Genomic DNA, 22,454 nt, shown 5'->3' on the forward strand with positions numbered 1-22,454 from the left:
GGCGTTGAAGTCGAAGGGAGTTAAGAGATAATATAGTTTCCATCTTCTCGGCCAGCAGCTTATTAATTTTTATTATTTTATTTATATTAATTAGAATTCTCTCTAAATACCTTTGAACTCTAAGGCTTCTACTCAAAAATGCTGTGAAATTAATAATATAGATTAACTTGACCATTGAATACATAAAATAAGGCCACACAGAAGAAAGAAGAGATATGGAGAGGAGGAACGTGGTGGTGATGATGATGATTTTGGTGGTGATGGTATTAGTAGCCATGGAAGTAGAGGCAGACGACGGATCATGTGAATCGAACTGTGTGATCCACTGCAGCGAAAATTTCAAGGTACTCCAGAAAGATCTGCCATAATCAGTGTCTGGTCGAGAAATGCAACTATCCACCTGAAACCACCAAACCGACATTCTCTGACTATGTGTACGCACATCTACTCGTGATTGTGTCTGTGTGTGTTTGTGCATATGTAGGTTCATATCTCTATATGTAGCGAAATGGATAAGGTTTATAATATTGAAATACAAGTTATCTGGGAGAATGAAATAAATCAGGGTGGTTGTTCAAGGATTGTCTATCATGTAACTCTTTTTTTATTATATATGTAACAGAAATTAAAATCCAATAAGATCAATTAACAGGCTATAGCCAAATGCTTTACTCAACTTCATGGGATGAACAAGTATTATATATATGATCTTATATCAACTCAAGTCTTCTCAAGAACAAATCTACTACTTTTTATTGAAAATCTAGTGTTGTATATATACATGTGTTGTAATAGCTATTGGGCAACCTCGGATTGTTTGTTTGCATTTACTTTTGATTGAAAACTAATGAAATGAGTATATGCTGATCGTTTTCTATCTCTGTGTGGATAATTAATTTTGCTGATCGTTTTCTAGCTCTATGTGTATAATTTTGGGAGATGGATTGTTTGGTGGCATTTATATTTAGGGTGTTGTACTTTATAAAAGATGTCAACCACATTAAAAAGAAAAATCTTTTGCTAATTTAAACACATATAATAATCGTAAATAGAAGGAAAATATTCTGTTTATTTGGCGGCAAAACTATTTTAACATAACTTCAAAATGTCGTTGTACTTTGCAAAACTTTTTTTCCAAAACAGGAAATGTTTTATGCTTCGGAAATGTAAACTTTTATTTGATTTTGTTTCCCACGAAGATATAATATTCACTTCAATGATTTTTATTTTTATATTCATCAAAATTTTAACTTAAATAGTAAAACAACAAAATAATTAGATAACTGAATTAAAAGTTTACTATAATCAAATTAATAGTTCTAACAAATTTTGATGATAAGATTGTAAAAATGAACCTAGTTAACAAATTCCGGATTGATTTTGGACATATTTTTTTTGAAAAAAAAACTCATTAAAAATCAATTATATATTTTTTTTGACATTTTGTTTTTTGTCACAGGGTTTTTAATAAAATATGATTGTTTGCGTAAAAAAAATCTTTTACTAATTTAAACACATATAATAATCGTAAATAGAAGGAAAATATTCTGTTTTGTTTGCGACAAAACTATTTTAACAACATTTCAAAATATCGTTGTACTTGGCAAAAAAAAAAAAAAAAAAATCGGAAAACTTGAAATGTTTTATGGTTCGTAGAAGAGTCAAGAGTCTTTGATTGTTTGCATATGAAATAATCCCAACTTTCTACGAAATAACTTAGCTACTTCATTCGATAGATATATCACTCAAAATTCAACTTCAATTTATGTCTAGCTATACCATTTCACAAATATATGAATTAGTCCAACATGAGATATGCAAAAACAAATGACTTGCCATAAATATGCGTGTACCATCAATAAAGGTTTGGTCAAGTTATATATATAGACACATGTATAATTAACGTCCATTGAATACATAAAATAAGGCCAAAGAAGAAACAAGAGATATGGAGAGGAATTTGGTGATGATGATGATGATGATTTTGGTGGTGATGGTAGCCATGGAAGTAGAGGCAGACGACGGATCATGTGAATCGAACTGTGTGATTAACTGTAGCGACATTTTAAGGTACTACAGAAAGATCTGCCATAAGCTGTGTCTGATCGAGAAATGCAACTATCCACCTGAAACCACCCTACCGATATTATATGAATATATGTATGCAAATCTAGTCTTGATTGTGTCTGTGTGTTTTTGTATATATCTTAAGTTCATATCTCTACATGTAGCGAAATGGACAAGGTTTATAATATTGAAATACAAGTTATTTGGGGGATATAGAGAATGAAATAAATCAGGGTGGTTCAAGGCTTGTCATCATGTAACTCTTTTTCTTTTTATATATGTAAAAGAAAATTCAATAAGATCAATTAACAGGCTATAGCTCAAATGGTTTCTCAAATTCATGGGATGAACAAGTATTACATATGATCTTATATCAACTCAACAAGGTATTCTGAAGAACAAATCTACCACTTTTGATTGAAAATCTAGTGTTATATATGTGTTTGTTGTAATAACTAATGGGCAACCTTGGATTGTATGTTTGCATTCTCTTTGATTGAAAACTAGTGAAATGAGTATATCCTAGCTCTGAGTGAATAATATTGGGAGATGGATTGTTTGTTCGCTAATGTAAACACATATGCTAAACGTAAATAGATGGAAAATATTCCGTTTATTTCGTGGTAAAACTATTTTAACAAAAATTCAAAATGTTGTAGCACTTGACAATTTTTTTTTACAAAAACTCAAAATGTTTTAATGTTTCAAAAATGTAAAGTTTTATTTGATTTTGTTTCCCACAAAAATGTAATATTCACTTCAATGATTTTTTATATATATATATTCATAAAAATTAATATAAATAGAACAACAAAATAGTTAGATAGTTGAATTGATAGTTTATTATAAACCTTTACTATAATCAAATTAATAGTTTAACAATTTTGATGGTTAGATTGTAAGAAATGAATCTAGTTAAAAATTCTGGAGATTGATCATATTAAAAAAAATCTCATAGAAAATAATCAATTATATTTTATTTTGTTTTTTGTCACAGGGTTTATAAAAGTTTTAGATTGAAAAATTATTGTCGACTTACCTTTTGATTTTATTACAAAATAGAATAATAAAATTAGTCAATTTACTACTTTATATATAGTTCATCTTTTGCTTAGTTCCGTATATGCAAATTCGAATAGCCAAGTTTGAACATCGCATAAAAAATAGTAATCAAGGAATAGACCTCATAAATCAAAAGAAACAAACAAATATTACTCATTCCATTGAATGTGTGTAGAAACACAAAAATGTGAAGGCCAAAGAAGAAAAAGAAGATATGGAGACAAGTAAGTGAAAGTGATGATGATATATATATTTATTTCTTCTTCTTTTTTTGTTCTCAGTTCATATTCACAATTTTATGCTAAGAGATGGGAGAAAAAAGTATTATGATGATTTATAATTTCAACAAGATATTTCGGAGAACATATTTGCATCTTTGGATCTGCAAAACCACTGAGTTTTTGTAATAACTCTTTCGAAGAGAGTACCTGATCCTCTTCCTCCATGTGAACCATTGCATAAGTTCTTCCCATGTCTCTGACCAAACTGAGAAACTGTGGATTCTCTAGTGTTTCTCGCATGTCCAGATGCACTTCTTTTGCAGTTACGCCGCCCGCAGATATCATCATCAGCATGGTTTTCTTTATAGTTGAGAGATTCAATAACATATTCTGTGCCATTGCTGAGGAACACGACTTCGGGGTTTTGTGTTTGTCAGAGTAAGACTGCAGGAGAACCATGTTGCCCAAAGAGAACAGTGACATGAAGAGGAAAAAGTCATTCAAATTCATTCCTGTAGATGATAATAGAAGAGACGGTGTCAAAATAAGGATGTTCATGTTCATATATCCAAAACTCTTAAGGGTTTTCTTGAATCTATTGTTCAATTATACATTCATAAGAATACATTCAGTCAACCAAAAGAGTCACTTATTATCTACTGCACTGTGAGTTCTCCAAACACCCTACACAGATAGCTGTAATCTCTGCATTCAATTCCTCAAACATATTCAAAATTTTCACTCGAAAGATCTCAGAAAGAAATGTAGAGCTTCAACTACCAATCAAATTACGAAAAGGAGATAAATTGGGAAGAATATAAGGACACGGATCTGTCGAATTGAGATAAGTCACGCATGAACCTGTGTTGGCAGCAAGATTACGCTGGCAAATAGCTTCAAAATCATCACATATGTCTCTGACGTCTTCTATTGACTCTTCAGTGTCCTTGTAGTCCTTCCACAGTAGATCCCACTGAAACTCAACCAAACATGACTACTTCCTATTTTAGTTCAGTTTCATATTTCCTTATATAGAAAATTAGAAACACAAGTCGAGAAGTCATTACCACCCAGGATAGGTTGTATGCGTTAAGCCAATTGTGGTTTATAGATATCGTGTCTTCCTGTATAAAACATATTGGAGAAGATTCAAGAAAACAATGTTGGTGTACATACATTGAGAGGGAAAGAGAAAGGGGGAGAGAGATACCAAGTTATATACTTGATGATGCCACCCACTGGGAACAAAGATAACTTCACCGGGTTCTTGAATGCATTCAAGCCAGGTGGTCTGAATGCAAACCACAAAATGTGAATAAACACGTGGTGAAAGACGAGCTTACAGATTGAAGGTAAGACCAGCTGATTTTTACCTTATTAAAACCGGGGAATTTAGTTTCATTCACCTCTTCAAAGATGTTATAAACACAATTCTTCATGTACCTGAAAAAATCATCTAACTATAAGGCTAACACATGAGTGAAGAAATGTGGATCACAGACAATTCACAGAAAAGTTACATAACCAATAGGATAAAAAAAACACTTTCCTGTCATAAACAAGATGACTTTGAGAAGGAGGAAGAAAAAGCCATCTTTTTTTACCACAAACATTAGCTGACCAACTATAAGATCTAAATACATCAGCGTGTAGAGGTGTCCAAGATCCTGCAAGCAAGAGTTCAGAAATTATCAGCTTTCTCCAAAGGCCAAAACACTCAAAAAGACAACAACACAAACAGTTTGTTTGATCTTTTTACTCAGACCTTTTCCACCCATATAAACAAACCGATAATCAGAGCAGCTAATTTGATCATACTTCTGTACATTATCTCTATCCTCATGCATATGGTAATTGTCTAGATAGATATTAAGCCAATCATCAGAAAACAGCAGCGGCGTTTGGTAGGCTGTATAGTCTGGATACTCCTGCATTCAGCACAATCAACTCTCACTATAAAGCAATCTCTTTGCTTCACTTAAGCTAAAGAGAAAGTAACCTCAGATATGCACCTTGAAAAAGTGCCAATCTTTCAGATACAAGACAGATTCCTTGATAGAATCATTTGCCCATTGCTCCACAAAGGCACTAACAGACATTTCTAATCTTTTCTGATCTGTGAATTCTCTCGTATCACAATCTGCAACCTGTAGATAACCAACACCACCAAGTCAATGAACAAACAATTCATTCCCAAAACCAAAAAAGATTCAATCTTTGTTATATCCTTTTAACGAATTTGGCATATGGGAGCTAAAGCTAACCAAAGCTACTAATAGTCTTATGAAAGCATGAACCTTTTTACCTGAACTTTGGATTTTCCGAAGTGAGTGGCAATGAAGTGGAGATTAGGGCGTCCATTCTTACAAACCCAATCTTCCCGAGCTCTCCAATCGTCAGTGAGACCGGAGATTACTACTGGCTGGTTCTTGGCTAAGTATCTCTCCGCAAAAGCGTCGTAACTCAAATCTTTACCATTGATTTTCTCAATTTGACCTATAATCTCTATTCCCATTTCCCCCAACTCTCAGAACTTTTCGTCGCTACCACCGGTGAAGAACCTTCGATCAAAGTCGCCGGTAAAGTTGATAACGACAGGTGAAGAACCAAAGAGACTCTCTAACTCACTTCCTCAGATAAAACGCGGTGTTTCGGTTAAATTATTCTAACACGCTGCGGTTAATGAATTGGTACGGCCCATTTATTGGCCCAATATGTAATGGCTCACTGTAGATTAAACGGTGACGTGTTGAATTCCGGAACCAGATGGGTTTCCTTTCTTATATGGTTATTATTGGTCGTCATAACTCTAGATTGGCAAAGCGGGGAGGGGAGCAACAACGGTAAGCAGCTGAAGTAGGGGCGGGGAGCAGGGAACTGTGAGCGGGGGCGGGGAGGAAGACCTAATTTTTTTTTAATAAATAAAAATGCTTGAAAAACAAATTTATTTATCACTAATTTTATTAAAAAACAAAATTATAAAAAACATCTCGTTCGGAAACAAATAACAAAAGCAAAAAAAAAAAATCATCTACGAGCTCTCCATATATGCTTCATAAAGGAATATTGAAACCATATTCGAGTATATTGTTGATTATTTGGACTCAAGTTAAATATTTTTTTACCAGAATATTTTTGTTTCAAAATTAATATATTTTAAGTGATAATTATTTAAAAATAATACCCCAAACTCTCTCAAATCCAGCGTCATAACGCTTTACTTTTTATAGCAGTTATCATTTTTTGTAACACGTGTGAAAGAGATAAAATTATTTTTGATTGGCGTTGAGCATGGGCGTTTGACACATAACGCTTGCAAAAACGCTTTGCCAATCTAGCTAATAGTCTCTCTTTGAAATAGCCAGTCAAAAAATTGTCAGTTCCATATGCGATTTTGAGAGTTCTACAGTCAATTTTCAAAGTTACCATTTTAATGGCTTGACTGACATATATAGAAAGTTACCAGAATAAAGATAAAGGGTTGGTGATTTTATCTTTATATATAGAGAAAACTTGTTTCCACTGATCAGTAAATATAAACATTATATATCATATTATATACATAAAGTTTTCAAATTAAGAAGAGAAATGGAGAAGAAATTGAGTGTGGTGGTGATGATGATGATGATGATCGTTTTGGCTGTAATTGGAACAGAAGCAATAAATCATTTGTGTACATTCAAATGTGAAATCACATGTCGCGATCCAGAGTTCACGTCAATCTGCTTTAAAGAGTGTATGGCCAAATGCATCCATCCTTCATCTACAAATACTTTTCACTCAACTTCACACTCGCAGTAAATCTCTTTCTCTTTAAACTGTTTCTTTGAATGTAAATATGCATGTATGTATGAGTGTGTGTATCAGTGTATGTGTGTGTGTCTTGTGTAATAGTAAAATTGACATGGTTTGTAATATATGGTGACAAATAATGCAGGATGAAGACTAAAGGGTTGGAAGAAATGCGAGTGCAGACATAATTCAAAAATTCTAGTTATGGATACTTTACGTTTTCTTTTCTTTTTTTCTTATACATGTAAACGGATATCTATATAATAAGATGAATATTAATAATAATATTAAGTTTCTTTAGATTCATGTGAAAATGGGATCGATGAACAAATATTTTAAGTGATATTATCATATTTCAATTTTAAACAAAGTATTTTTGGAGAAACAGTGGTGGTGGTGTGGTTGCCGCCACATGGTTTCACTCTTCATGTCCACATGTTCGACTATACTGGCTCTCTTTCAGATGAAGTCTTAATTTTCGTAGCCAAGAAGAATCTCGGCTCGGTTGTCTTTGTTGTGATCGATCTCGGAGAAGAAGCCCATCATCAGGTCATTCTTTTTGTGGTACTAGCTAGTATCACTATATATCGGTATAACACTGGTATACCAAAAAAAAAAAAAAATTATTGCTGAGTTTGTTTAGTTAGGTTTGACAATGACACCAAATTATGTTGATATCCCCAATTTTGGGATTTTTGGGATTTAGTCGTACTCTTTTATAAAGTGTGAACCTTTTTATTTGATACTGGTCTACTCTTTAACTATTTTTGCTCAAAAGTTAATATCATATAATGAAGGTTTACATGTTACAAAAAAATTACAACATAACATGTGAACTCTGCCAAAAAAAATGAAAAAACAGAGCATCACTGTTGAGAAACCAATCTCTTGTAGGATAAAAGATGACCTGAAGTTTAGATCCAAGAAAGCATCAGATTATGGAAATTCTTCCTAGTACTCCTTGCTGAAATAGAGTTGATGATTTGCCTAACAATGTGCTTGAAGATGGTGAGAGGCGGAATGATGACTTGGTTGTGAAGAAGATTATTTTGCTGTCTCCAAACATTGTACACAATCGAATGAACAAGCAGCAGGCGTATAGTACGTGGTGAAGAGTCGTTGCTTCCCTTTGCCCAGTTTAACATAGAGGACCAAGTTGCAAAATGGACGTTCTGCTGTCTAATCCTTTGCAGTGCTGCTTCCCAGATAACTTTAGAGAAAGAGCAATGAAGGAATAGATGATCTCTAGTCTCACTTGCTGAAGAGCATAGACAACAGTTTACTGAGACTTGCATGCCCCAAGAGGCAAGTCGAGTAAACGTTGGAAGCCTGTCCATATTTGCTATCCAGAAATTGAGTAGCGCCTTTGAACCACACAAGATCAGCCCAGCTTTTGTTCTCCTCTCTCGGTCTTAAAATCTTCCAAGTTTTGCTTGAAGAGTAATTTCCAATAGGTTTATCCTCAATTAACCACTCAAAAGAGTCCTCAAGCTTAGAGGAAGAGGGAAGATCAATGGAGGATAGGTGAATTGAAAGAGAAAGTGCCTGATCAGACCTTGGATTTGGTAACCTCCACCCATCCCGGTTGCAGGCATCCCGAACCTTTGCATTTCTGGGGACTCGCAGGAGTCGAGGTCCATCTTCTCCCAAGTAGTGTATCAAAGGGCCCAAATTTGTCCATTTGTCATGCCAGAACCAGGCCGTAGCTCCATTGCGCACAGTATAACCGATAAAATTTTTGGCTAGGTCACTGAGCTTAAGTAGATCTTTCCATAGCCACGAATCAGAACTTCTAGCCTGAATATCCCAGAACTCTTTAACTATTGGATTTATTGTTATTTTTCATGCATGGGATCGTAAGCACCCCTTATAGGTTCATTGTTTTTAAGCTTTAACTAATAGAACGAGACGACAAAGAACAAGGCAAAATCAGGTGATCAGTATAATCTTGTTATTACTCTCATTCTAAGTGAAAATGAAAGGATGCATGATAATCCGGTGAGTTTAAAGGATAAACGGTGCAATTATATTTACAATAAATGACTTTTATCAATAATAACAATCAGTAAATGGTATATATATGGGATTTGGATATATTACAAAACAATAAATTGATAATAGTATAAAATATTGTTTGTGATCATGCATTTGCTGTAACAGACAGAAGAAGACATATAAATTATTTTGCATTATGCAAAATTTAGTATGCATGATGCATGATCATGCATGTGCTGTAACAGACATATAAATTTGAGTAGCTTACAAAATGCAAAATAATAGTTTTATGTTTCCATATGCATTTTGTAAGCTACTCAAAGTTTGAACGCTTCACAAATAAATGACTTGCTATAATTAAGGCTCGTCATAGAAATTACATGACATGTAACGGAAACAATACAAAAGATTTGGTCATTCCATCTTTATATTGTATATATACATCGACTGAGAGCTTTCCATCATATATATACGAATAAATTTTGAAGCAAAATAAAAAATAAGAAGAGAAAAATGGAGAACAAGTGGAGTACTGTTGTGATGATGTTGGTTTTGGTAGTAGTGATGGTTGCCATTGGAGGAAAAGCAGAAGATATTACATGTGAATTGAATTGTCGATCATCATGCGCTATACCCTCCATGCCAGGATGCTACAAACTATGTGTAGAAAGGGAATGCGAGATCCCATGTGAAGAGGAATGTAGATCTTTCTGCAATAGTGGTCATCATTACTTTTACTTTCGGGAATGCTATACGGACTGTGTACGAAGGAAATGCTTTCCACCTGCTAATACCTTTCACTCTACTTCCCCATTCGCAGTAACTCTCTCTCTCTCTCTCTTCTATATATATAGCATTCGTGTGTGACTATGACAATATATATGTGTGTATATAATGATTAATGAAATTAATTGCATGGTTTTTATGGTGATGATGCAGGATGAAGACTAGAGTGATTGAAGAATCAAAGCATCGAGAAAGTTTTCCAAATTTTTCATGATTGAATCTTTCACTTACTTTTTTTTTTGACAGCAATCTATCACACTTACTTTTTTTTCTGTATGTTTAAGAAAACATATATATATATATATATAACAAGATTTAATAATAAAAAAAACAAGATTTCTCATATTCATGCGAAAATTATATGGGATGAACAAGTATTATAAATTCGGAGAACATAGCGACATCTACTGATTTGCAAAAAAAAAAAAATGATTTGTCGTAAACTTGTAAATCAGTAGATGACAAACACAGATATTTTTTTCTCTAACTTATTACTATTATTTTACAAATTTAAAGAGTTACACATTAGTTGGACCGTTGGCAAACATAGATAATTAGATATGCATCTAAGCAACAGAGTTAGAAAAAAAAATTAAAATAAAAAATAAGTCTCGTCAATTTTCATTCAGATTGCACTACGGATCGGAGATGAATAAAATATTTATGAAGGAAATTCTAACACCAAACTTGTATGTGACTTCTCTGAGTTGTACACTCGGAAAATCTTTATCAGAAAATCTTTAAATTCGAGGAACGCGAACACAAGCATGTTTGGTTCACAGAACAAGGAATCCAAGGTTTTTTGCAAATTACAAAATCAGCAACACGATAGAGGATCATGACGTAGAGAGTAGTATTTCACAGATCCTAGCTATCGCCTTAAGGACGTTACCAATATAATAAGTATCTCAGCTTAGCTTCTTCGAACAATGTAAGTTCCTGTATGATTTGATCGTTGTTTGTGAGTGTATATATATAGTTTAATGTCATGTTGAACTCTTGTAAGAGTTTATAACATTGCTCAACCTACTTGTTGGCTAAGCGATTAAGGTGCTTTCTGTTTACTTTCGTAATGGTTCAAGCAGATGTTAATTTAAAGACTTCTGACAACAACTTGTTGTTAGGTTTCTTTCATCTAACTTTTTTCTAATATTCACACTGAATTACTATTTTGTAATATTTAATTTCCTTTGAATCAGTTTGGTGTTAGTAATTATTTTTTTGGGGCAAAAGTAATTAATTTTTAAATTCACAATATCTACATAAAACGTTCAGAATTTAATTCAGAGACGTTTTTTTTCTAATTAATATCGTTTCTTTAGTTCTTTTTTTTTTTGGTAACCTCATTCCTTTATTTTAGTTTATCAAAACCCAAAAGTAACATAATTTTATTTTAAATTTTCTAACAAACTACCAAACAAAAAATGTTTAGACCCCCCGGCTTGGTTCGTAAATGTTTCAGAACCGTTTTCAAAATAATTTCAGATCCTTTCTAAACATTTTTGCTTTGGCATAAAAGTCTTAACATCAACATCAGCCTAAAGATCCATTCTTATAAACCCAATCTTCCCGAGCTCTCCAATCGTCGTGAGACCGGAGATTACTACTGACTGGTTCTTGGCTAAGTATCTCTCCGCAAAAGCGTCGTAACTCAAATCGTTACCATTGATTTTCTCAATTTGACCTATAATCTCTATTCTCATTTCCCCCAACTCTCAGAAAATTTCGTAGCTACCACCGGTGAAGAACCTCCGATCAAAGCGCCGGTACAGTTGATAACGACAGGTGAAGAACCAAAGAGACTCTCTAACTCACTTAGACCATCATTAAGGGTGGAATTCACGAGCGTTGCTCAAAAAAAAAGTATTTTAATTGAAATAAGCGTAAACCAATAATAAGTGGACAGTTGTATAAACAGTATAAGAATCCTTGCTTCCCACAGCAATGTGAGAAACGATTTCTCTTCTCACTCTTATCTTATAAATATTTTCTATTTTTTATGCATTAAAATTTTGGTAAAGCAACCAGAGAGCAACAACCACTAATGACGCTCTTACAAACTTCCTCACATAAAACGTGGTGTTTGGGTTATATTATTCTAAAATGCTGCGGCTAATGAATTGGTACGGCTCATTTATTGGCCCAATATGTAATGGCTTACTGTAGATCAAACGGTGACGTGTTGAATTCTGGAACAGGATGGGTCAATTTTATACGTAACTAAAATCTTCTAATGTTATTTTCTACTTTAAATGGTGTGTTACATAATACATATGGTTATTATTGGTCAGAGTCTCTCTTTGAAATAGCCAATAAAAAATTTTGCATATGCGATTGTTAAGAGTTCTACAGTCAATTTTCCAAGTTACCATTTTAATGGCTTGACTAACATATATATAAAGTTAACAGAATGAAGTTAAAGGGTTGGTTACTGGATTCTAATTTATAAAAAAATTTGAAGAGTTCAACAAAATCATTAAAAGTGAATAAGTGAAAAATTGTTAAAGATCACTAGAGAGTTTTGTTGATTAGTTTTCTAAAATCTTGTAAAGTGTTCCAAACAATCCATGTATTTTTGTGACATTTTTCATGACTTTATTTTGTAAAGAAAGTGTCTAAAATCATGAACCAATAACATAATAATTGAATTCATTAACAATTCTAGATTCTTTTATTTTATTCATTGAATAATAAAAAACTTTTAATGACTTTATAAAAGTCGGAATCCAATAACCCAAGTTTGTTAGATTTTAAATGACTTTTTACAAATCACAAACTAATAACACTAAACTTTAACAGAGTTTAGCAAAATCTTAATCCAATAACAACAGATTCTACATAACATTTAAAATCTTTAAAACTCTATATAAATCTCAAACTAATAACCCCCACCGAGGATTGGTGATTTTTTCTTTATAAATAGACAAAACTTCGTTCCCACTGAGTAAATATAGGCATTCTATATCATATTATATACATATTTTCAAATTAAGGAGAGAAATGGAAAAGAAATTGGCTGTGGTGGTGGTGATCATGATGATCGTTTTGGCTGTAATTGGAACAGAAACAGTAGATCATTTGTGTATATTCAAATGTGAAATCACATGCAGCGATCCAGAGTTCACGTCAAACTGCTTTAAAGAGTGTATGGCCAATGCGAGCATCCTTCATCTACATATACCTTTCACTCAACTTCACACTCGCAGTAAATCTCTTTCTCTTTAAACTATTTCTTTAAATGTATATATGCATGTATGTATGTGTGTGTGTTGTGTAATAGTATAATTGACAGGGTTTGTAATATATGGTGATAAATAATGCAGGATGAAGACTAAAGGGATGGAAGAAATGCGAGTGTAGATATAATTCAAAAATTCTAGTTATGGATATTTCCTTTTTTTCTTATACATGTTAACTGATATCTATAATAAGATGAATATTAATAATAATAATAATAAGTTTCTTTAGATTCATGTGAAAATGGGATCGATGAACAAATATTTTAAGTGATATTTCAATTTTAAACCAAGTTTTTTTGGAGAAACAGTGGTGGTGTGGTTGCCGCCACATGGTTTCACTCTTCATGTCCACATGTTCGACTATATTGGCTCTCTTTCAGATTGTAACAAATTTCTATGCGGAAGTGTGAAACCGGAAACGTACCTTGGCCGGTTTAGTGACGAATATAGCATGAAATCTTCTAAGAATTGATGCAGAAATCAGAGTTGAAATCACAAATGGAAATCAACCATAAGCCACCGTTCAAATGTTCTTTTCGTTGCTCTCTCGAAGCTTTCTCTCTCTATGACGTTTTACTCTCTCTCTCTACGTCAATGGACACAAGTGTTGTCCAAGTTATTTTCATGTCTATGCGTAATTCTCCTTTTATATACAAGGCAAGAGACTTCACGAACAGCCACAAACGAGTTTCGCATTTTTTGAAAAACAACTTCTTAATTACCCCGGTTCAATTAAACCGGTTTGGTATGCTGCCAAATCATGGGCATAAACCGACCACAAACCAACACAGATGAAGTCTTAATTTGCGTAGTCAATAAGAATCTCGGCTCGCTTGTGTTCGGCCACTTGTATTCTTCTATGTTTGTTTAAAATTTGTATAATTTAGTTTGTATCTACATATGGTTGTCTTCGTTGTGATCCATTTCGGAGACGAAGCCCATTCATCAGGTCATTCTTTTTTGGTACTTGCTAGTATCACTATCGGTATGACACCGGAAAGATAAAAATAGATTGCTGAGTTTGTTTAGTCAGGTTTGACAATGACACTAAATTATGATATCCCCAATTTTGGGATTTTTGGGATTTAGTCGTACTCTTTATATATAAGTGTGAGCCTTTTTATTTGAGACTGGTCTACTCTTTATTGGATTTAATGTTATCTTTCATGCATGGGAGCGTATGTTTGGTTCATAGAAAAAGGAATCCAAGGTTTTTGGCAAATTATATAAATCAGCTACACGACAGAGGAACATTTCGACGTAGAGAGTAGTAATTCACAGATCCTAGCTATCGCCCTAAGGACGTTACCAATATAATAAGTATCTCAGCTTAGCTTCTTCGAACAATGTAAGTTCCTGTCTGATTTGATTGTTGTTTGTGAGTGTATATATATAGTTTAATGTTATAGAACTCTTTTAAGAGTTTATAACATTCCTCAACCTACTTGTTGGCTAAGCGATTATGGTGAAAGCTTTCTGCTTACTTCCGTAATGGTTCAAGCAGATGTTAATTTACAGACTTTGACAACAATTTGTTGTGAGTTTTCTTTCATCCAATTTTTTTTTTCTAATATTAGCACTGATTTACTATTTTGTAAAATTTCTAGACAGTTAGAAACTAATTTCCTTTGAATCAGTTTGGCGTTAGTAATTATTTCTTTTCAGAAAAAGTAATTATTTTTTTCTGGCAAAAGTAATTAGTTTTTAAATTCCCAAGATTTACATAAAAAGTAAAGAATTTAATTCAGAGATGATTTCTATAAGAGAAATACCCTAAAATAGCACTAAAACAAGTTTTATGGACAATTATAGCACACATTCCATAAATTTCAAAAAAGCACTATTTAACACATTAAAATATTTAAAATTAATTTTTAGAATTTTGTTTTTTAGGTTTGGGTTCTCAATTTCACATTTACGGTATAGTTTTGAGGGGTACGGTTTAGTATTTTAAATTTAGGATTTAATTTTAAAAGATTAATTGGTGTTATTTTTGGAATTTTAGAGATATTGTGCTAAGTTTGGAAAAAACTTATTTTGGTGCTATTTTTGAGAATCTCCCTTTTTATAATTAATATCATTTTTTTAATTTTTATTTTTTGAGAATTTGTTAGAAAAGCTTTTTTTAGGATATCCCTTTTGAAAAATATAAGTTTTTTAATAATTTAATTTTTTTCTTCTTTTATACAATTACAATATGTTAAATTAATTTTTAGATTTTTTTTTGGTTTGGGTTATCTATTTTACATTTAGGGTATAATTTTGAGGGGATATAATTAAGTATTTGGAGTTTAGTACTTAGAATTTAATAATTTTATACATAGAAAATGGGTATTTTTAAAAATTGATAATATAAAAAAATATTTTTGAAAAATGACATATGAAAAGGGGTATTTTTAGAAAATATCCCTTATNTTTTTTTTTTTGGTAACCTCATTCCTTTATTTTAGTTTATCAAAACCCAAAAGTAACATAATTTTATTTTAAATTTTCTAACAAACTACCAAACAAAAAATGTTTAGACCCCCCGGCTTGGTTCGTAAATGTTTCAGAACCGTTTTCAAAATAATTTCAGATCTTTTTCTAAACATTTTTGCTTTGGCATAAAAGTCTTAACATCAACATCAGCCTAATTTTTAATTCCATGTGGATTTCGTCAAGTGTGTCGGTTGGATTCAGTAATGCAACTCAACTGAGAATATTTGCCTTTTCATTAGTATAATTCAGTCAAAAGATTAGTCAAACAAAACTCTATTAATCGATGAACATTATCATCTCTCCTTTCTGCTTAAGACAAAGAAACTGCTAATCAAATTGAAATTATTTTATATGGAAACACACTTCACATATTCTTTTTCAGAAATCTAACTGGACCTCTTTCAAATCCTCAGATTCTCGTATGTATCCATCTATCAATCAATCATTTTTGTGGTTCTGTTCAATGCATGCGGCTTTAACAATCATGATTATTATTATATTTTCCATTTTTAGTATAATCTATTCGTATGACACGATGGCTGAAATAGTTGGGAATTCAGATCTTATGAATCCTGAATAGTGCTTATGATTGACAAAAGAGTTCTCAATAATTGTTGCCATGATTTCCTTTCAAAGGCATGCATATAAATAGCAACAACAACAACAATGCATTAGTGGACTAAGTAAGTGGAGTAATGTTATTTTAATATACCAATATATAGTTGCTCTAAATAACTGATAAAGAACACATATATTAACATTTTCATGCACCAGGTTAGTGTTAGCAGTTGTTGATACCGACTTTTGTTTGATACTATAAATCGTCTGATAACTCTTTCAGGTATTTCACAAAAATTATTTATCAAATTAAAAATTAACACTTGAGTGAGCATTTATTTTAGTTATCAGTTTACCAAAGTTTTACGTATTTTTGTGAACAGTCAAACTACAGAAAGGAGTATGTATGTATGTATGCCTTCACATTCTCATATATTTCCTTAGTTTAGTTGTGTCAAATTCTCAAACAAAACTTAATGTCAAAGAACTTACTGATCTGACATCCACTACTAAGTATGGAATATATATAAAGCAAATAATAGTCTCAAGTATGTCGTCCAGAAATCTATATGGAAAGAAAATACCAGTTTATATATAGTCTTAACAACTTTCTTTTTTTGGAACAATCACTCTTAACATTTTGTTTAATCAGTCTTAAATCTAGAAATATAAATTATGATTGTGAAAGAATTATACTAGATAAAGTGGAACAAAAAGGAGGCATATTCCAAATCCAAATCTCAACCCACTATTATTAGAATTTATCGAGACAATGGTCGGCGGTTATAACGTTATTAATTTATTGTTCTATCATTATTGAATCCTAATATTCTTGCAAACCAATCATTGGAAGATTAAAGATCATTCTTTATTTATTTTCTTTTTTTATAAAAAGACTAAAGATCATATATATATATATCATCAAATACACCAACTATTTCCAAATGCACACTAAAAAACATGGAAGCTCATCTATATATGTTATTTCTCGTGAAAATTATACAACTAATATATATATATATATATGATACAACTATTTTCGTATTTTTAATAACTGAAAGGACTAATCTGAAAACCATTGGGTATGAAAAGATTGATTTAATCCTCGGACTTCGAATTTTTTTGACTCTAGTCGAAACTAAATTTCTACTTGTTTTTAGATATATGTGTATATATGTACAGATATATGTATATATTAAGTTTTTGATGAATTATAATTGTAAAAAGTAGCAAAGGATCGGACCCGCATTAATGCACAATGGAAAAAGAAAATGTCTTGTTGGGTTTTTGTAGTTTAGCTCAAAGGCAGAAACTCAGAGTTTGCTTCCTTTTCACGTCTTTAAAGACATCGACTGATTGATGGGTTTGATGGATTCTCGATGAGTTCCTATTATTTTCTCCGCAACAATATCCAAAAGTCCTTTTCCAACATTTAAATAATACATATATTTATACATAATTTATCTATCTGATACAATAACATATGCACTCTTCCGTTGTCAGATAAATTTTTATCTTCTTCTTTTTTTTTTGGTCCAAATATAAGAGCGTGAACCTTTATTCTGATGATACATAGTCCTCGTTGCAGCCAAAAAAAAAATATTTACTTCCCATGGGCTATGCTATTCTTTTTTTCTTTTTTTTTAAGCACATTTTTTCCTTTTTATTTAACTTGTCTTTGTTAGATGTTTAACGAGTATATCTATCTCTAGAGATACCTTCAAAACTGTATGCCTTTCAAATTAGCATATCACCTCAAATTCTAAAACTAATTGAAAACTTACAGAATATATAAATGAATGGGGTTGAAAAAGAAATGGCAAAGAGTTGTTTTAATTTTGGATATGATGATGTATTTGTTTGGGCCTAGATAAAAAGAGTGGTAATTATGGGCTTATATAGAATTACTTGTTAAACTACGCTTGTTAAATTAACTAGATTTGGCAGAAGAAACAGATGTTACTGTCTTTCGACAAATTAATTAAAAAAAATTTTGGGGGGAAAAATAATGCTACTTATACCACTAAGTGCTATTTATTGCAATTCACAAGCTTCGATAGTATATATATATATATATACACCAAACTTTCGACTTTAATTATAGTATAAGGTTTGCCTTATGTAGTTATGTACGTATAGACCAAAAATTAGGCATCCAAGTAGGTTTACGAAACAAAAAATGAATGTATGCAGGATACGATATATGTATATTATATAACATCATTTTTACAAACTTTATATGAATATGAAACTTTATACAAACTGTATTCATATTATATGAATATGATGTTATACGATATGTATAAAGTTTCATATTCATATAAAGTTTGTATTTGCAATACAAGAAAGTGAGCATTTTGGAACCACCATATTCTAGTTACATACAGTATATTATAAAACATCATTTTTAGTTCCAAAATGCTCACTTTCTTGTATTGCAAATAAAACAAAATGTTGACAAAAAAAAAAAGGGACTATGTGACAAACATACTTTTGTTTTTGTACGGAATTTAAATCCCAAAATTGTCCCTTTTTGTATAAATTGCTACTTCAATTTCACTACTCATGACTTGGACTATATTTGGCATATAAAAAAATTCATATGATGACTCCATAATCAGATTAAAAAAGGAAGAAGAAGAATTCAATAGTAATTACTATCAATATTTTCATGCATTAACACTATGACGATCATATTTTATATGACAGAAAGGCTGCACCCACAATAATATACTAATAACCTAGACTATATTTTTTGTTTGTCAACAACTTTATAACCAAAACTATATACAGTATTGTTATTATATTTTTTGACAGCCCAAAACTATATCTTTATTTGTAAAGAGAAAGGAAATTTCGTAATCCACATGCCTAGCCGTCGTCGCTCTACCCGCTAAATTTTTTTTAATACATAACTGATAATATATATATACACACACTGCACACATATACACATACAGTCATACACACACTTGAATATATATATATATATATATATATATATATATATATCAGGTAAACAATCATACCATTAGTACCACTTCTATATATCATTCACAAACTTCTTTTTTTTTAACGATATATAGTTAAAGAAGTTAAGCTAATATATATAGTAAAACAGTATCCCTCAATTATTAGCACCCTTAACGTCTCTCAAACATGCATCCACGCACAACTACCATCCTAGTTTAGGTATTGAACCCACCAAGGCAATAACAATCAGCACCATATTATTTATAAATGTTGATGAAATACTAATATAATTCATCAAAGCCACTAGAAAAGCTCTTTTCCGTTTCATGATAAATAAATATCTTGTTTCATAATGAACAAAATTCTAGATATTCATGTAATATTAAAAAACCAAAATACAAAACTAGTAAATATTAACCTTAATATTTATAAAACAGTAATTAGAATGAAAGGGGTAGAATAACATCTTAGGTACCTATAATATTACAAAATCAAAAGAAAAGAAGTATTTCTGTATATAGCTTACAAAATCAAAATCAACTTTTAATCATTTAACATAACTACATCCTAGCTTAGATGTTGTATAAGACCAAACGAATAATAATAATAAACAATAATGTATATAGCATATCATAAATAAATAAGAACAGTCCATGCATTTATACTTCGACAGGAAATTCATCCCGCCCATAAATAAAACATTCGTACCACACAGTCCATGCATTGAAAAAATAATATAGTAGTATTCGTACCACACTCATAAATATATAGAAAGAGAGAGATGAGAGGATGAGTACACATAAGTTATAAACACTCACATGTTACCTCCTTGCTGATCATGACCATTGTTCCAAGGAAGAAAAGTCCCATACGACCCTCCGGTGCCACGTGGCAGCTGATTCATCACCGGATTCACCCCTGAAAGTCGATAAACAGGATTCAGCGGAGGTGGTTGCTGCGACTGAAGCGGCTGAGGCTGGAAAACCAAGTCCACGACGTTGCCCGGTGTTCCGCCGGCTGACGTAGACAAACCATAATGTGCCAAGTCAGCATTAGCAGCGTCGAGCTCCTTCTGAAGCCTATGGACTTGTCTCTGGAGATAAGAGATGGCTCCAACGCAGCCATAGACAGGGTCACGGACACGTGCCTCGGCCTCGTAGGCTAAAGAGTTGACTGCATCTTCACGTTGGTGAGGGAGGAGCTCATTGAGGAGCTTCGTGACGTTGCTTGCTCCGAAGATTTTGTGGACGTTGGCGAATTTGTGTGGCTCCTCCGGTGGAAAATATGGCGCGAATATGCATCCCGGCATGCATTTCCGGCGAAGAAACTTGCACGCCGCGCATGGTGAGTTGTATGAGTTTGATGACGACGCCATTTGTGTTTTTTTCTTTGGTTTCTTACACCTAATATATATTAAGTTAAAAAAACATTTAGCATGACAAAAAGAAGTTAAATACGCATTTATACAGTCACAAACACATATATATATATATATATATAAGCTGAATTTGCTAAACTCCAAGGTTGTGTTTCTTTTCATATAACTCATCTTCTTTAAACTTAAATTAGAATGGTTATATTGTTCCTTTTAAAAAAAAAATATTTCTAAGTCTTTTTAACAAAAAAAAATGTCCAACATTCAATCTAAGGAAACGAAAATCATGCATACTATATATATTTACAAAAACCTAAATCCAAATTGAAGATTTAATGAACATGTTAAGAACACGAGATTCTCCAGGACATGCTGGAAACTATTAGTTACTTTGGTTTTACATAATGTGTTTTCCCAATGAACTAAGCTATCATTTAAAAGGTTAAAATTAAAATTCTAGTCTCTGAATATTTTTCTTACTAAACCTTATTGACAAAAATTATATTTGCTAGCTATAATTTTTCAAAATATATAAATAATTTAGGAATCCTGGTCTGAAGCTATATATATATATATAGCTTCTTAAGTTCCCTCCAGAAATAAGGAGACAATGATTTAAAGTAGAATCCAGAAAATTTAGCTAAATTATCAAAATTTGCGTTACATAGTACGTACCCACACACACTTTTATTTCTAACGTATATAAGACGACATACATGTGGATCAGTTGAAGACTAAATTCAAACTATATGAGAGTGAAATGTTTGTACCGAAACTCCCTGGACAAAAAAAAAGTCAAATTAGTTTTTTTTAAATGTCAGATTCAGATGATTGTGTATCCCTCTAGTATTTATATTAATGCTACATATAATTTTTTTTTGTTATATATATATATATATATATAGATATATATACGACATATATTACCCAAATCAAACATTTTTTCATTCTAATTAAATTGTGCATGCCCTTATGTGCTTTATCATCTTCTTCATCTTCCGATCTCTCTCTTCAACCCTAGCTTTGTTAAAAAGAAACTAATTAACTTAAGAAAGGTAATTCATTGTTTAAATTCTATTTGTATGCCCCAAAATTAAACTTGGTCATGGGAATTTCAAAGTTGTCTTTAGTAAATCAGTTATTAAAATCTGTCCCTCTCCTTCTCTTTCCCTTCTATCCCTCCTTTCCCTTGTGGAGATGAAGCAATTCCACTGACCTTAAGTCTATATATACTAATTTGGATATATGTATATAAACTTTAGAGTTCCAATTCAAAGAGATAACATATTATGATGAAGGTTTGTTACACATGTGTTTACATATCTTTGTCTCATGTGCTACAATTAGATCACCTTTTTAAGTCTTTATTAGAGTAGAAATTCAAAAGAAAGTGACAGAACGATGAAAGTGAAAATGCGTGGATACACACATATATATAAGCAATAGCACGTAGAACATAGAAAATAAAAACATAGATTAGAAATTGACTACGTCTTTGATGAAAGGAAGCTATGCATAAATCTAGGATTTATTTAGATAAATACATCAAATTAAAGCGTATATGTATAGATTTATATATATACCTGCCTTTAGATCTTTATGTTCTTTGAGGATCTTGTATCTTTCTTCCTCTTTCAAGGGCTTTTTTTCTTAGCCTTTGAATTTCGCTTCCAAAGTAGATAGAGTAGGCTTAACTCTTTAGTCAAAGAGAGAGATATTAGGGTTTTAGCCCTCTCAAAGAAAGGGAAACCCTAATTTCAAGAAGAATTGAGAAAGATTTGTATAGAAGATCAGAATTTAAAGAAACCAAACAAACAAATAAAAAGGAAAAAAATAGAGAAAAATTTTAGTGGAGAAGAAGAAGAAAGAGCAAAAGACAAAGTGTAATAATAACAAATGAACAATTAA

At 31.8% G+C, this 22,454-nt stretch overlaps 2 protein-coding genes across 4 annotated transcripts; both read right to left on the minus strand.

Moving 5' to 3' along the window:
- On the minus strand, positions 3,355 to 5,999 carry LOC104762446 (jmjC domain-containing protein 4-like). 2 transcript variants are annotated; one of them, XM_010485728.2, is made up of 9 exons: positions 5,656 to 5,999; positions 5,363 to 5,497; positions 5,116 to 5,278; positions 4,900 to 5,017; positions 4,724 to 4,793; positions 4,561 to 4,641; positions 4,418 to 4,474; positions 4,212 to 4,323; positions 3,355 to 3,862 (listed from the first exon to the last, which is right to left on the minus strand). In XM_010485728.2, the coding sequence occupies exons 1-9, from the start codon at positions 5,863 to 5,865 to the stop codon at positions 3,426 to 3,428; spliced, it is 1,383 nt and encodes a 460-aa protein (XP_010484030.1). In that variant the 5' UTR covers positions 5,866 to 5,999; the 3' UTR covers positions 3,355 to 3,425. The 2 variants fall into 2 exon arrangements, with proteins under 2 accessions (XP_010484030.1, XP_010484029.1); XM_010485727.2 differs by having other exon boundaries at positions 4,212 to 4,344.
- LOC104762447 (protein LATERAL ORGAN BOUNDARIES-like) lies at positions 19,813 to 22,401 on the minus strand. Of its 2 annotated transcripts, none has more exons than XM_010485730.2 (2): positions 22,134 to 22,401; positions 19,813 to 20,574 (listed from the first exon to the last, which is right to left on the minus strand). In XM_010485730.2, exon 2 carries the CDS (start codon positions 20,544 to 20,546, stop codon positions 19,986 to 19,988), a length of 561 nt encoding a protein of 186 aa, XP_010484032.1. In that variant the 5' UTR covers positions 20,547 to 20,574; positions 22,134 to 22,401; the 3' UTR covers positions 19,813 to 19,985. The 2 variants fall into 2 exon arrangements, with proteins under 2 accessions (XP_010484032.1, XP_010484031.1); XM_010485729.2 differs by having other exon boundaries at positions 22,130 to 22,401.

Source organism: Camelina sativa, chromosome 18 (genome assembly GCF_000633955.1).
Source record: "Camelina sativa cultivar DH55 chromosome 18, Cs, whole genome shotgun sequence".
NCBI lineage: Eukaryota > Viridiplantae > Streptophyta > Magnoliopsida > Brassicales > Brassicaceae > Camelina > Camelina sativa.

What these genes read in the sequence shown, in the direction of transcription:
- LOC104762446 (XM_010485727.2), bottom strand. Translation starts at nt 5,865, where the DNA reads ATGGGAATAGAGATTATAGGTCAAATTGAGAAAATCAATGGTAAAGAT. An exon ending in TCGGAAAATCCAAAGTTCAG is followed by an intron (nt 5,498 to 5,655) that starts GTAAAAAGGTTC and finishes GGTTATCTACAG; the next exon opens with GTTGCAGATTGTGATACGAG. An exon ending in CATACAACCTATCCTGGGTG is followed by an intron (nt 4,345 to 4,417) that starts GTAATGACTTCT and finishes AATAGGAAGTAG; the next exon opens with TCATGTTTGGTTGAGTTTCA.
- LOC104762447 (XM_010485730.2), bottom strand. Translation starts at nt 20,546, where the DNA reads ATGGCGTCGTCATCAAACTCATACAACTCACCATGCGCGGCGTGCAAG.